This window comes from Odocoileus virginianus, chromosome 7, assembly GCF_023699985.2.
Source record: "Odocoileus virginianus isolate 20LAN1187 ecotype Illinois chromosome 7, Ovbor_1.2, whole genome shotgun sequence".
In the NCBI taxonomy this organism is placed as follows: Eukaryota; Metazoa; Chordata; class Mammalia; order Artiodactyla; family Cervidae; genus Odocoileus; species Odocoileus virginianus.
The window spans coordinates 81,922,101-81,937,668 of record NC_069680.1 but is presented as its reverse complement, the minus strand read 5'-3'; the positions used below and the strand labels follow the sequence as shown (position 1 = coordinate 81,937,668).

The following is a 15,568-nucleotide window of genomic DNA, read 5'->3' as shown; positions in this document are numbered from 1 at the left end:
AAAAAATACAGAGAAAACCAGGTGAAAGCTTCCAAGAAAGCTCTCCCAGCACGGTCGCGAGCTTCCCTACCAACAGGTAAAATGCCTACCAGGAGGGCTGCTTAGAGAACCAGGGCCCAGTATTTTCACGCACGGCCTGCACACAGCACCTACAACTCCAGAGCCCCAGAAGGAAAGCAGGTGTTCAGTAAAGGTCACACTGTCCTCATGAACCCTGCAGGCACGGTACTGGGATGGCGGGAGCCCTCCCGAAATCCAGGTTCCAGACGCCAGCCAAGGGCCAATCTTATGAACAGGGCTTTCTAATGGCAGCATCACAGGCCTGCTGTGTTAACTCTTTAATGAACTCCCGCTCACTGAGAAAGACTCTCGCACTGAAGTTAACGTGAGTAAGAAAGACCAGCTTACCACGTCCACCAGATTCATGGCCGTCTGGAGGAGATAGCACTGCGCTGCCCCTCTCAGCAGGACCTGATGTGTGATCATGGTGCACTGGAGAACGTCCCTGAGGATGCAGGAAAACACGCGCACTCCCATGGGCTCAGAGAATATTGTGATCATCTGTAGTTACTGACAACTTGATTTATAATATCTACACTTTCTAACACAGAAAGTCACTGTCAGGAGAGCTGCAAAGCTATTAAATAAGTAAGGCCTCTAGTAGAGTGCAATTTTAATATGAAAAAGAATCTTTGAAAACTAACAAGACACTTTCAAAGCGCATTTTTGGAAATAATTGGTAATTAATGTTGATATTTAATAAAAACATTGGCCTTATTTTAAAGTGGTCAAAATTAACAGCATATATTATGGCATATAATAACATTTAAATTAGTAATTCATAAAACAAAGTTAAGTTCAACAGCATGTGGGATCTTAGTTTTCTACCCAGGGATTGAGCCTGTGCCGCCTGCAGTGGAAGTGTGGAGTCTTAACCATTGGACCATAAGGGAAATCTCCATGAATAGATTTTTTTATTTGCTTTTTGCTTCTATAAAATTAAGAGTGAAAAATCAGGATGCCAATATTAACTAAAACCACTCACCAAGGATTACAGCAGAAGAGAAAACTTAATTTACTAAGGAAAGTTATGACAAATAACCACATATGAATATACAGAAGAGTAAATTACCTCAGGGCAAGAAGTCCTTCTATACCTAGGGCTTTACATCTTGGGACATTTGCCAAAGCCTTAGATAGAAACAAGATGGGAACAGCACACCAGTGTCTGCTTGTCATCTTCTGAATAAATTTTAACAGGAAACTACCTGAAAGAAAAAGTTTTAAGACATCACTGTTGCTAACAAGCACATGAGAAGATGCTCAAATCATCAGACACCACATAGGGAAATGCAAATAAAACCATAATGAGATACAACATCACACCCACTAGGATGGCTCTAATCAAAAGGACAGATGATAACAAGTGTTAACAGGATGTGGAGGCACTAAAGTCTCAGACATTCCTGGTGAGAATGCAAAATGGAACAGTCAGTGTGGAAAACAGTTTAGTAGCTCCTCTAAAAATTAAAAACAGAGTTATCAAATTACCCAATAATTCCACCCCTAGGTGTATAATTAAGAGAAGTGAAAGATTATATTCATATAAAAACTTGTATATGAATATTCACAGGAGTAATTCTTATTAGTAGTTAAAAGTAGAAACAATCCAAATATCTACTGATGGATAAACAGAATGTGAAGTATCTATAATATTACTATTACATTATTATTCAGCTACAAAAAAGAATGATACATGTTACAATATAGGTAAATCTTAAAACATTACACTAAGCAAAAAGAAACCAGACATAAAATAAAAGGCCATATATTATATGATTCCTTTTATGTGAAATGTTTAGAATAAGCAAATCTATAGAGACAGAAAATAAATTAGTGTCTGACAGAAGCTAGGGGAGACGGAAAATGAGACGATTACTTATGGACACGGAGTTTCTTTTGGGGATAATGAAAATATTCTGAAATTAGTGGTGATGGTTGTACAAATTTGTGAATATACTAAAAACCACTGAACTGAACAATTTAAAAGGGTAAATTTTATGGTGTGTGAATTATATCTCAATAAAGCTGATAAAAAAAAAAATCAATGTTATTTCAAATTCATTCCCTTTTAGTAAGACGAGTATTCTACTATATTGTACATACTCTGATAACAAGCAGTTTTACATATATATATATACATATATATATTATTTTTAAGTTAAGGTAAAAGATAAATTTTTTACTGTTGGAAACCATTCTTTTGTTGGAAATGTTAAAGAAAAATACCATTGGTATCTGGCCTCTGGAATCTAGAAACAGTAATATTAGCTCTTTCTCACAGGCTATTTCTTACCAACACTATCATTACTTTAACTATTTTGAGATACACAATGATGGTGCTCTATCCTGCTTTCTCTGCTAATGTGTGATGTCTTAAGGGTCTTTAAATCACACAGTCAATGAAAATGTCTGTTTCCTCAGATCATCATTGTAGAAATCTTTTAAGAAATCACTGGACAATTCTGAAAAGATATGACATGTATTTTGTATTTCCCAAAATGCCTAGCCCAAAACCAGGTATGTTTAATATATTCACTGGGAATCACTGACAGAAAAAAATTACAAAGTAAAACCTGTAAGTAGACAGTTTACTTGTTCTCATTCTTGCTGGACTATTTAAGTTCCCATCTTTTGCCTAACGCCTCTCTCAGGACACAAGGAAGATGGCAACTGTCAAGCTTCTATTTCTCACTCACCCACCACATTAACAAGGGTCTGTCATGCATCTGGTACAACCACAAATACCAGGCTCTCAGACTCTGCGGGGTGCTGACCACCAACATCTCACTCACACTGTGATATACACACAGGATGTGCCCATGTGGTCAGAAAATTAACCCCCCGGCTATAAACTTCCAAACTCTAGCAAACAAAAGAATGGCTCTGGCAGTTACCTTCTCCACTCTAATTTTTTTTTTCCACTCTAATTTTTTAAAAAGTAACCAAAACAATCAATTTTCTGTAAATCTAAGGTTGTGATACATAGACGGCCATCTTTTCCCTTTCTTTCCTGACTTTTGAATACATATTACCATTGATCATTGTTCATCCTATATGCAGATTAAATATTAATGCAAAAGGAAAAAATATATATATTTCATAGCCAGGGTCACTTTCTATATCACAAAGCCTAGAATGAAGAAAAGGCTTAGTAGAGGAAATCCTGCCACTCAGCAAACAAGACAACATTGGTTCCATGCTGTGCTTACCAACAGAGCTCATCAGAAACACGGTCTCCAATCTGAAGAAGTGGGACGTTCCTAAGATACACGGTCTTATAAAAAGTTTTTCTTCTTTTTTAATCTTTCTAAGTATGTATAAAGCAACAATTTTGACACAATGCATATTCTGTTTATAACTTTTTCCTAAGCCCAGGTTCCTTTTTTCTTTGACTTATTTTGCTCATTTTTGAAACTGAATAGATACTTAGAAAGAATGGCAAACTGCAGTATATATTCCATAATCACTCCCATGCTACAGATTCCAATACTGGTACCATGCTATATACAAAGGTCAAAGTGTGTACTCAATTTCAATGGACAATTGTATAATTCTGACAAAATTTGCATTATCCTGAAAAAAAGGAACTAGTTTGACAATACTGATTATAACAGTCCTAGGAATCTCCTAGTAGGATGGTGCTTATAATCAACATTCTAAAAAAAATTTTTAATTTAAGCTAATAAGTTAAAAGGAAATTCTTTACTGATACATACTCTTTATTTCTTCTGGAAGAAAAGAAATATAAGTGACTAAAAACTTCTGTAATTTCAGTCCCAATGGAGAAACACTTCCTATCAGCTGGCCTGGGGACCTATAGACAAAGGGGGTTAAAAAACAAATATATAAAATCTACTGACAATTAAGCATACTGAAACTAAGTGCAATATGGCTCAAACGTCCTTCAGCAATAAAACCATCTTCTTCTGAACCTGCATTTTATTTTTCAGTAAAATTCTGAGAATCCCTCTGATTACGAAAACATCAGGATATGCCAGAAAAACTGACGTGAGTTAGTAACAGGTTATACTAAGCAGGCATAGATATCCTTTTTATGACACTTAATCTGACACATGTGCATCAATCTTGCCAAATAGTATCATTTAAGAAAAGTCTAGAAATGGTAATGTAAAATTATATTTATTTCTAACACATACTATTTAAAATCTTTAAGTATTAAGTAAAAGACATACGTTAGTAATAAACCACTTTTGCAAAAGCATTTAATTGCTAACATCTACTAAAGACACTTTTATTTTTGTTTATTTTGCTTCTGCCAGAAACATCATTTGTTAACTTAACACACTAGTGTGGGAGGAAATTGAAGGCATTTCATGATAAAAGTGTTTGTCAATTCTCAGAAACCACCAAGTTGGTTTTACTGCTCTCCAGCTGTCTGCTTCAGAAAACTATTCAATAGTACTGAGTTATTTGAAAAATAAAAATAATTGACAAATCAAGCCTTTTTGATATTAAATAGGACTGAGTATTAATATAACTTAGCACAGGTTGATTTAAAATTTTTAAAGAAGCTGACTGTCAGTGTATTTTCTATTAGATAAAGCAAAAGTGAAAGTGTTAGTTACTGAGTCTTATCCAACTCTTTTGTGACCCCATGGACTGAAGCCCTCCAGGTTTCTCTGTCCATGGTTTTTCTCAGGCAAGAATACTGGAGTGGGTTGCCATTTCCTTCTCCAGGAGATCTTCCCGACCCAGAGATTGAACCTGGGTCTCCTGCACTGCAGGCACCATAAATTCCAAGAGGGCAGAAGTCAGGAGTAAGGGAAAGAAAGTCCCTATGTGAGGTGTCCTTCCCCAAAGCCCAAGAAATGATGGGTGAAAAGGAGAAACACCAGATACAACTACTAGAAGGACAAGAAGAATCACAAACCCAGAAGGGACAACATGATAAGAAAAAGCTGAATGTCTATGAGGCAACATATATTTATCCACCAAATGCATTTTTAACAATCTGGTCATATTTAATAATCATGTTAAATTTATAATCAAATACACATTACTGCATTGCTGCTAAAGATAATGCATGTTTACCTGCTGTATAGAGAGCTCTCTGAAAGTGCATCCATTAATGGTCCAATGATAAACTAAAAAAAACAGGAAAAAAAAATTTGATGTTAAGCTGTAACTGTAATTTTGAAAAGTCAACTTGCCCTAACCGTACATCCTATGCAGGGCTACTGAAGAGCTGTCATAAGCAATCTCTTATGCTGCAGGCTGACTTATGATAGCCTTGGAGGATACCTTAATCCCAGGTATTACACCAAACTTTCCAACCTGATAAAAATGTATGGAATACTAAGAGAGCATGTGCTGTGCTGAGAAGGAAGAAAGGAATCCAAAGAAGGGACACGTGGTAGAAAATAAAGGTAGTGACTAGTGAAAAATGAGATAGCTTCCCTGGCGGCTCAGACGGCAAAGCATCTGCTTACAAGGCGGGAGACCTGGGTTCGATCCCTGGGTCAGGAAGATTCCCTGGAGAAGGGAATGGCAACCCACTCCAGTATTCACGCCTGGAAAATCCCATGGACCAAGGAACCTGGTGGGCTACAGTCCATGGGATCGCAAAGAGTCGGACATGACTGAGCAACTTCACTTCAGTGAAAAACAGAAAGATACCCAAGAGAAAATTTAAGCACCTATGCCTGGACGATAAACGGGGAAAAGTATATCTTCGAAAACATCAGTAGACAAAAGCATGCTTTCAGGAAGTGCAAGAAGGCTAGGAGAATGTAGAAAAAGGATGCATGCTAAAGCACTGTACATGTACTTGGATAATTAGGGACGTTTAGGTCACCTCTAAATGAGAGGTAAATTACTGTTCCTAAGTCTGTGATCATCCAACTCACGTCATCATAACAGGACTTAAAATCACAGCTGTAATTCTCACAGTGTCATCACTTTGTGTGATTTCTGAGAAGTGGAAGTACACATTCTAACAACATAGCTCAAAAGGCAGCCCCTGCTCAATACAGCAGACAGGAGTTCACTGACTCAGAACCAGAGGAGTAGCATCGCTAGACAAAGAGCAGTAATTCAGTGCTTCAGAACCATGGAGAGAGTATCAGTTCAGCTCAGTTCAGTCGCTCAGTCGTGTCCGACTCTTGCGACCCCATGAATCGCAGCACACCAGGCCTCCCCGTCCATCACCAACTCCTGGAGTTTACTCAAACCCATGTCCATCGAGTCGGCTGATGCCATCCAACCATCTCATCCTCTGACATCCCCTTCTCCTCCTGCCCTCAATCTTTCCCAGCATCAGGGTCTTTTCAAATGAGTCAGCTCTCCACATCAGGTGGCTGGAGTACTGGAGTTTCAGCTTCAGCATCAGTCCTTCCAATGGACACCCAGGACTGATCTCCTCTAGGATGGACCGGTTGGATCTCCTTGAAGTCCAAGGGACTCTTAAGAGTCTTCTCCAACACCAAATTTCAAAAGCATCAATTTTTCGGCACTCAGCTTTCTTCACAGTCCAACTCTCACATCCATGCATGACCACTGGAAAAACCATAGCCTTGACTAGATGGACCTTTGTTGGCAAAGTAATGTCTCTGCTTTTCACTATGCTGTCTAGGTTGGTCATAACTTTCCTTCCAAGGAGTAAGCGTCTTTTAATTTCATGGCTGCAAACACCATCTGCAGGATTTTGGAGCCCCCAAAAATAAAGTCTGACACTGTTTCCACTGTTTCCCCATCTATTTCCCATGAAGTGATGGGACCAGATGCCATGATCTTAGTTTTCTGAATGTTGAGCTTTAAGCCAACTTTTTCACTCTCCTCTTTCACTTTCATCAAGAGGCTTTTTAGTTCCTCTTCGCTCTCTGCCATAAGGCTGGTGTCACCTGAATATTTGAGGTTATTGATATTTCTCCCGGCAAACTGGATTCCAGCTTGTGCTTCTTTCAGCCCAGCATTTCTCATGATGTACCCTGCATATAAGTTAAATAAGCAGGGTGACAATATACAGCCTTGACCTATTTGTTCCTTTTCCTATTTGGAACCAGTCTGTTGTTCCATGTCCAGTTCTAACTGTTGCTCCCTGACCTATATATAGGTTTCTCAAGAGGCGGGTCAGGTGGTCTGGTATTCCCAACTCTTTCAGAATTTTCCATTTATTGTGATCTAACAGACTTCTATCCCAGGGTTCATGCTGCGGACTTTTGTTCAGAATACAGATAACAAAGGACTACCTTTCATCACGGTAATGATGCAGGCAGCCTGTAGAAAAAGCCCAAGTATGAGAGCCTAGTTTAGAGATATAGGGTTTGTTTTCACCAAATCTCTAAAATGTTAGTTGCGATTTTCAAGCCCCAGTATATACTTTTGAAGATCACATAAAATACAACAAGTGCCTTCGCCTCTTATCTTCAAGGGAAGGGAGAGGCTGCCATTACCTCAGAAATTTCTGGTGAAAATGGAAGAGTCCTTGTTTCATACAGTTCCAAAAAATGGGTAACGCCTTCTTTAGTCAGGATTTTATTTTCACTTTCAAACATTCTTTTATAAATACACAGATGCCAGGATGGGTGAAAGAGCCAGCATCCTATGAAAATAAACAAAGTTGACTTTGATTCTCACATTACATTGCTCCACAGACTATATTCATAAATAAAACACACACACAAACACGTTAACTTCATTACAACAATCATGTTCAAAGGTGTTTAACTACTGAATAACCAAAGGAACTTCAGTATTGGGTCTTCCATTTTCAGTTTCATTTAGAAAGACTGCAAGCGAATGTCATGGTGACTACAGTGTACAAAATTAAATGTGACTACACACAAGCAGGTTGGAACTTCAGGTCTGGGGTGATTTCAACCAATTCTCTCTCCTTACTTCAATCCATTTTTCATACAGAAACCCGAAACTGTCTCTCCTCTGTTTAAAACCCTTGAGTGGCTTCTCAAAACCCAGAACAAAATCCAAACCAGGCATGACACTGCCCCTGACAACTACTCCAGCCTCAGGCCACCCCTCCTGCACCACCAAGTGTGCCCCACTAGTCCGGCCTCTGCCCCACGGAGCCGCTGCCACCTCAGGGCCTGAGTCACCCCTAAGGCAGGCCTCGGCTGCTTGCCTCACCAAGGAATGGCCTCACTAGCATTCCATTCCTGCCACTTCTTTGTTGTCTGTCTAGAACTTTATAATCAAAGCCATTTTTCCCTGGAAAACAGACCAAAAATCAAGTGAAAAATGGTTCTTCTGTCTCACCACTTACCCCAGTGCTCAGTATGTACTGGACACTAAGTGTGCATCTATTAAGTAAATACATGAATGAGTGAGAAACAAAAAATGAAATAAGTATGTACCTTAGGGATACTTTAACTCTTTTCAAATATCCTTAACATTTTCAGGAAAAAAATTCAGCATTTTAAACTCATAGCATTCTATAGATAAACCGGTCCCTTTTTGTATGTTATTTACATCAAGATGCTTGTTCAATTCTTTGGCAGTGGTAATCTTTCAAAATCTGTCACTGCTATTTGGTTTGTTTTGCCGAGAGCTGTGGGCAAAATGTGGTAATAAGAGAATCACTTTAACAGTAAATGCGTAAGTGAAGTCACAACAGGATTTAATTAAATTCTAGCCCCAGGTGGGACTATAGATTCTTATGGTCTGTGAAAAATTCCAGTGTATCAGAAAACAACCATAGCAATCAGCTGAATAAAGCTCAATTCCTAAGGGGTCACACTATTAAAGTTGTAATTATCTAAAGCAGGCACTGAAACCCATTTGCCTAGGTTAACTCTCATGTGTAAACATGATAATGCAGCATTTCATCATTCATATGAATACAAACGTTAGCCTGCATTTAGCTGTCTCATTTATCTAAACTTAATTTCGTAATATAATTTTAGGAAGCTCCAGTTTCATTTTATTTCTCCTAAAAAGCCCTCAAAATATAGTACTGATTAAGGACTTAAAAACTATATTTAAAATAGTATCTTAGAATTTTCCTTTCCCCAGAAGTCCAACCTACAGAACAATGGCTGAAACTCTAAGAAAGCAACTTTAACACTGAAACAGATATATTAAGAGAACAAAGCTGAAAAGCAGTTAGTATATATAATACCAAACAATGCTTATTAAAAAATGAATAATACACCATACATAAAACATTACCAAAGAGTCCTTATCTTTTAAGGATATATACTGAAATAATTACAGATGAAATGATATGCTGTCTAGGAATGTGTTTCAAAATCATTTGATGGAGAGGGAGCAAGTGAGGCCACATGCAATATAAGGCAGAAACTGGCCACAAGTTGATCACTGCAGAAGCTAGGTGATAGGGTTCATCATACAAACTCTTCTCCTTCTGTAAATGTTTGAAATTTTCCATAATGATAAGTTTATAAAATTACCATGCCTCTTAATTATAGAAAACTCTGCAGCCATTTAAAACTAAATTTTCAAAGACTAAATTATTTAAGGACATAGGTAAGTGCACTTAGATATACTGCTGAGTAAGAAAAAAAATTATGAACAATTAATTCACAAGGTATGTATCTGGAATATTAGCAGCTGTCTCCTGGTAGCAGTGAATTTATATATTCATATAACATTCTCCACAATGAACAAGAATTAATTATAAAATAAGGGAGAAAATGATGTGCCATAAAAAGTCAAAATAAAAGCAACCATTACCATTTTCCTCTGACACTGCATATTCAAACAGACTGTTTAGCTTTGGTAAAACTGGCTTTATAACATGTATCTGAAAACAAAAGCAAAAAGCCATAGGAAATGAAAATTCACCTTTAAAAACCAAAGTATTGTTACATATTTATATAAGTCACTCTTCTGTTCTTCCCCCCACAACCTCCACCCTCCCTGACCCCACCACACCCATGCAAAAAAATGTGCAGAAGGTGCCTGATTTTTCCAGTTTTTAAATCATACAAATTCAAGTAAGACTGAGTATGGCAAAGCTAATAAATATAACCTAGAACATAGTTACAGTAACATTACATTTATAGAATATCATAAATTATGTCATGTAATCCTTAACTGTCCTGGGAAGCAGGTACGGCTGATAACACCAATATTACAAAGATGAAAAAATACTGAAATGCTTTCTCTAGTCACTCAGGTTGTTCAAGGCCACACATTTAGACATAGAGCCAGCTCAGGGTTCAACGCTCTTTTTTCTTAGACTCCTGCAAATACCAGCGTCTAATGTACATATCCTACAAACTAAAGGCAACTAAAGAGTTTCTGAACAGTGAGGGTGTTATGGATGCACTGCTTAAGGAAAACCACAGTTTATATAAATTTAGAACTGTTTTTCGTTTAGTCCTCATCCCCACATCTACATACATTTAGCACATATGAGTACTTCTTGCCTTTAGTCAACAAACAATGCGTTTAGACTGACACCTCACAGTGACTCCATGATGGCTGGCCCCACAGTGATCTGCAGCTTACGTACTGGGAACCCCTATAACAGGTCTCCAAGTGTGGTCCCTAGAACGGCAGCGTATGCGTCTCCTGGGAATATGTAAACTATCTGAATTCTCAGGCCACACCACAGACCTAATCAGAAACTCTGCAGACCAGATCCAGCAACTGATACTTTAATAAGGGACCAGGATGATTCTAATGAATGTCAATCTAAATGTTAACCTCTAAAGAGATTCCTAATTTTAAAATTCCATGTTCCTATGAAGATTAATTCAAAGTCAACTGAAAATGATTTTTCAGGTTTTTGGGTTTTTTTTTTTTTAGGTTTTTTTCAGGTTTCTATTCTCAGAACCAGAGAATGCAAAGATGCAAGAACTGAAAGAAAAGAAAGAAAGCCTACAAAATCAAAAGGTCATTATTACTTAATAACAATTGACCTCAGATTTTAAGTAACATTTTCCTCACTGTGTATTTCTTTGAAGATTATCTATAACATAGAGAAACTAAAAACTAACAAACATTTTAGAAGTAAATGTCAAGGGAAGATCAAATAAGACCAAATCCTTTGAATGATAAATTAAGTCAACCAAAGTATTCTTTAATTTCCTGATCCTGAGTTTATGTTGCTGTTGTTGCTCAGTCCCCCAGCTGTGTCCAGTTCTTTGCGACCCCATGGACTGCAGCACACCAGGCCTCCCTGTCCTCCCCATCTTTCCAAGTTTGCCCAAGTTCATGTCCATTGCATCGGTGATGTCATCCAGCCATCTAATCCTCTTGACCCCTTTTTCTCGTTCTGCCTTCAATCTTTCCAGGCATCAGGGACTTTACATATGAGTCAGCTATTCACATCAGGTGACCAAAAAGTTGGAGCTTCAGTTTCAGCATCAGTCCTTTGAGTATTCAGGGTTGATTTCCCTTAAGATTGACTGGTTTGATCTCCTTGCTGTCCAAGGGACACAGGAGTCTTCTCCAGCACCGCAGTTTGAAGGCTCTCTGCTCTGGCTCTCTGCCTTCTTTACCGTCTAGCTCTCACAACCGTACGTGACCACTGGGAAGACCACAGCCTTGACTACAGAGACATTTATGGCAGAGTGATCTCTCTGCCTTTCAACACACTGTCTAGGTTTGTCATAGCTTTCCCGCCGAGAAGCAACTGTCTTCTGATTTCATGGCTGCAGTCACCATCCATAGTGATTTTAGAGCCCAAGAAGAGGAAATCTGTCACTGCTTCCACCATTTCCCTTTCTATTTGCCATGAAACAATGGGGCTGGATGCCATGATCTTAGTTTTTTCTTTTAAATATTTAGTTTTAAGCCAGCTCTTTCACTCTCCTCCTTCCTGAGTTCACATTCAACCAGTTCACATTCAACCTTAAATTGCAGCTATGCTAGAAAAGAAAACGGGATTCCCTGGTAGCTCAGATGGTAAAGAGTCTGCCTGCAATGTGGGAGATCTGAGTTTGATCCCTGGGTCTGGAAGATCCCCTGGAGAAGGAAATGGCAACCCACTCCAATATTCGTGCCTGAAAAATCCCATGGACAGAGGAGCTTGGCAGGCTATAGCTCATAGCGTTGCAGAGAGTTGGACACAACTGAGTGACTTCCCTCACTCACTCACTCACTCATGCTGGAAAAGAAAGTATGCTAATGTATTCCATTATGCTATATCCAAGTTGACCTTTTTGTACTGGTTCTATAGAATGTTTGGGGGAAAAAAAAGAAAGAAACTGCACCTATACAGGATTTGATAAAATATGAAAACACTTACCTGATTTCCTTCAAGAGTTTCCATAATTAAAATATAGTTTTCCCAAAACTTTAGAAGTTCATCTTTTTTCTTCTCAGACCACCAAAACAGACTTGGGCCTGATATGGTTTAAAAAAGAAAATCAGTTTCTAGATTTAGTTTCTAAATAGAAAGTTTTGTTTCTAAATATAAGGAGACAATATGCCAACTACAGCAATAAAAAATCCAAAGCCAGCTCAACTAGAGTGACTCAACCCCAACAATCTAACAGAGTACCTACCTCTAAGGCATAAATAATGCAGTTGCTACTGAAAAAAGGTAATCTCATTGCCAAGAGATAAAACAGAAAACAGAATCAGACTCAAAGATGGTCCAAGAATGGAACTTACATATACCTATTATTAGTAGGTTAAAGGATCTAATGGAAAAGGTAGACAACAGGCACAAACAGATGGGGATTTCCAGGAGATAGAAACTAAAAAAGTGTCAGGTTGAATTGACAGAAAAGACAACGATCCTTTGATTAAATTATCAGATATTCAAGGTCTTGAAGATAAGAACTCCAGGAAAAGAGCTTCAACACAAGATCAGGTGAAGGCAGTCCCCCAGATGAAAGTGAAGGCAGATCTAAGAATGTCAGTGGTGTGCACAAGGCTGAGCTTGTAATGGGACTCTAGAAGAGACTTCAAGAAAATTTATAATGACTGATGATCTCACTTTGTACAGGAAAGATTTAAACAACTACCTAAGAATCTAGGGCTGAATTAGTGGTAAGTATGGAGGCAACCAAACATAAATGACAAATATAGGGAAAACTTGCAGGAAGGAAAAAATCAATCATAGATTACTACATAGATCACTGGTGAACAGTACCGTCATAGTCATAATTTTGTTGAACTCACATTTAATCAAAATTGCAAGTAGGATAAAGGATCTTATGATATTACTAGATTATGTCAAGATATAGGGATAGACACCAAAATAATCAATTAAGAGGTAAAAGCAGGGCTGCTCTTTGAAATGAAGGAAATATAGATGGGAGGCAAGCATAAGACTATTCCTTATCTTTAAAACTGCAGAATGATTGACACTTTAAAATAAATGAGTGCTTAACTTTGGTAATTTAAAAAAAGGTTTTCCAGCGACAACTCTCACTGGATGATCACCAACTTGTGGGCTATTAAAATATCTACTATCTGATGTTTTAAACGTGTATAAAAATCTAATCTACTCACAACTTCAGTGGAACAAAAATCTTTTACTAGTATAAATAGGTAGGCAGCCACAGTTGAAAGGATAGAAATTTTCCATCCATTAAGGCAGTTTTGACTCAATCAATCCATTTTGGACTTTGATAGATCAAAATAAATTTAAGATGACTGAAGTGTATTTTCACACATTTATTTCAGTGAACAAACTGATCAACAGTAACAAACCAAACTAAAGGGAGGCCTTGCTATTTTGTCTACTTTTATCCTGTAAAAAACTGGTAGGACGCACAGGCTCAAAATGTAAAATAAATAAAAAAAATTAAAACCTCATTCTATTAAATCAATGCAAAAATACCCTCCGCCAAAGGTCGACTTAAGGCCCATATACTTAACTAATATTAATAAATCCTCCTAAGAGAACTACCGAAGGATTGTGATGGGTTTCCCATGACAAAATTCTAATACTCAAGGCTCAATTCGTCGGTCAGTACCTGTAAATACTTTTCCTTTCAATTTGATGAGTGCTATCCCTTCTTTTCTATTTGAACGAGTCCACTATATAGTGCAATTTTGGTCTGTTAATATCCCGCTGGACTAGTTCCTAAATTATTCCACGAATGCAGTATTCCACCCGCTCTGGGTAAGAGAATTTATCCTAAATGCGGACTGTTCTAACAGTGCTGCAGTGGTTTGCTAAAGTTCAGAGGACACCCTTGAGATGAGGTTCCCAAGGTTTTTCAGGCTCTATGGGGACCACGAGAATAACCAAATTCTGGACGAATCGCGGAGACGGCCCAGGAAGCAGAAGGGCCTCCCTCGCAGAAAGTCAAGTAGGGGTGGGCCAGGGAGCAGAGAGGCAAGTACCGGCTCCTTCGTCGGCGGCGCACGCGCAGTCGGTCCCCAGTTCCGCCGACACCTCCACAGCCCGCTGCAGCAGGTAGCGCGCCCGCTTGCGCGTCAGGGCGTCCTCAGACCAGGCCAGTCCGGCCTGCACCGTGCTCCAGAAGCGGCCGCAGCGCCGGGCGTCCAGGCCCGCCTCGCGCGCGGCGGGCACGCTGTCTGCGCCGGGCTCGGGCAGTAGCTTCTCAGCCAGGGCGCTCAGAATCAGCAGCTGCGACCCGACGCAGCCCGGCCCCTCAGGCATCCCGGGCACGACCAGCCCGCCCCACACAGCTCGCAGCGCCGCCCCGCCACACCGGCCCAGAGCCGGCAGCAGCCTCCCGGCAACCAGCGCCGCAACGTCCTGGGAAGGCCCCGCCTTGTCCCCACCCAGCGCCAGCGCGAGAGCGGCCCGCGCCACTCGCTCCAGCAGGGGCGCGTCCTCGTGAGGCCGCAGGCAAGGCCCCACGGCCGCTAGCACCTCCACGGCCGCCTCGGCGGCCCCTTCGAGGCCGGGCGCAGACCCCGCATTGAGCAGGTCGCACAGCGCCTCCTCAGCCAGCGCGGCCGCCAGCTGCGGGCCCCCGGCCAGGCGGGCGCACGAGCGCAGGGCAGCGCCTGCCGCCCTCAGCACTCGCCGGCGCTGGCGGGCCGCGGGACCGGGGTCATCCGCGCCGCCCGCTGGGCACCGGCGCAGGCCCCGCAGCAGCGGCACCAGATACCCGGCGGCGACCTCGCGCGCCGCCTCCGGGAGCGCGCCCGCGCCGCCGCCGCCGCCGCCGCGCGCTTCCTCATCCTCAAGTCGCTGCAGAAGAAAACACAGGGTCTCCACGCGCTCCGCAGATGCCTCCCCGCGGCACAGCGCCCCAAGCAGGACCCGGGGGTCCCGGCTCTGCGAGAGCAGCGCATCCGCCAGCACCCACTCCATTTGCCCCGCGCGCCGCCGACCCTGGGCGCCCAAAGGAAGGCGCCGGCGTGCGCGAGTGCGTGCGCGTGCGCGGCTGTTCCGAGCACGCGCCCGCAGGTAGGGGGCTTGCAGCCCCGCCCCGGTCCAGGTCGCGGCGCTTTGGGCAGGTCCCGCCAGAATGGCAGGGGTAATTTTTTAAAGAAGAAAAGATGCTCTCTCGTGAAACGTTAATGTAGTATCTACACCAACTCCATCGATTCTTAATTGGAGATTGGCCTGCCCATGGGGCTCTAAATCATTTTAGAGTGCCATGAGAATGGGCCAGAGGTACATTTG

At 40.9% G+C, this 15,568-nt stretch overlaps 1 protein-coding gene across 1 annotated transcript in view; it reads right to left on the bottom strand.

Annotated features, from left to right (window-relative positions):
- TARBP1 (TAR (HIV-1) RNA binding protein 1) overlaps nt 1-15,296 on the bottom strand; it is a 60,803-nt gene extending 45,507 nt beyond the window's left edge. Inside the window, 8 exon segments of the mRNA XM_020886108.2 lie at nt 409-505; nt 1,133-1,268; nt 3,780-3,877; nt 5,116-5,168; nt 7,476-7,624; nt 9,733-9,802; nt 12,257-12,354; nt 14,311-15,296. Of these exon segments, the coding sequence (XP_020741767.2) occupies nt 409-505; nt 1,133-1,268; nt 3,780-3,877; nt 5,116-5,168; nt 7,476-7,624; nt 9,733-9,802; nt 12,257-12,354; nt 14,311-15,253 (1,644 nt within the window). The 5' untranslated portion in view covers nt 15,254-15,296.
- Nucleotides 15,297-15,568: the final 272 nt, after the last annotated feature.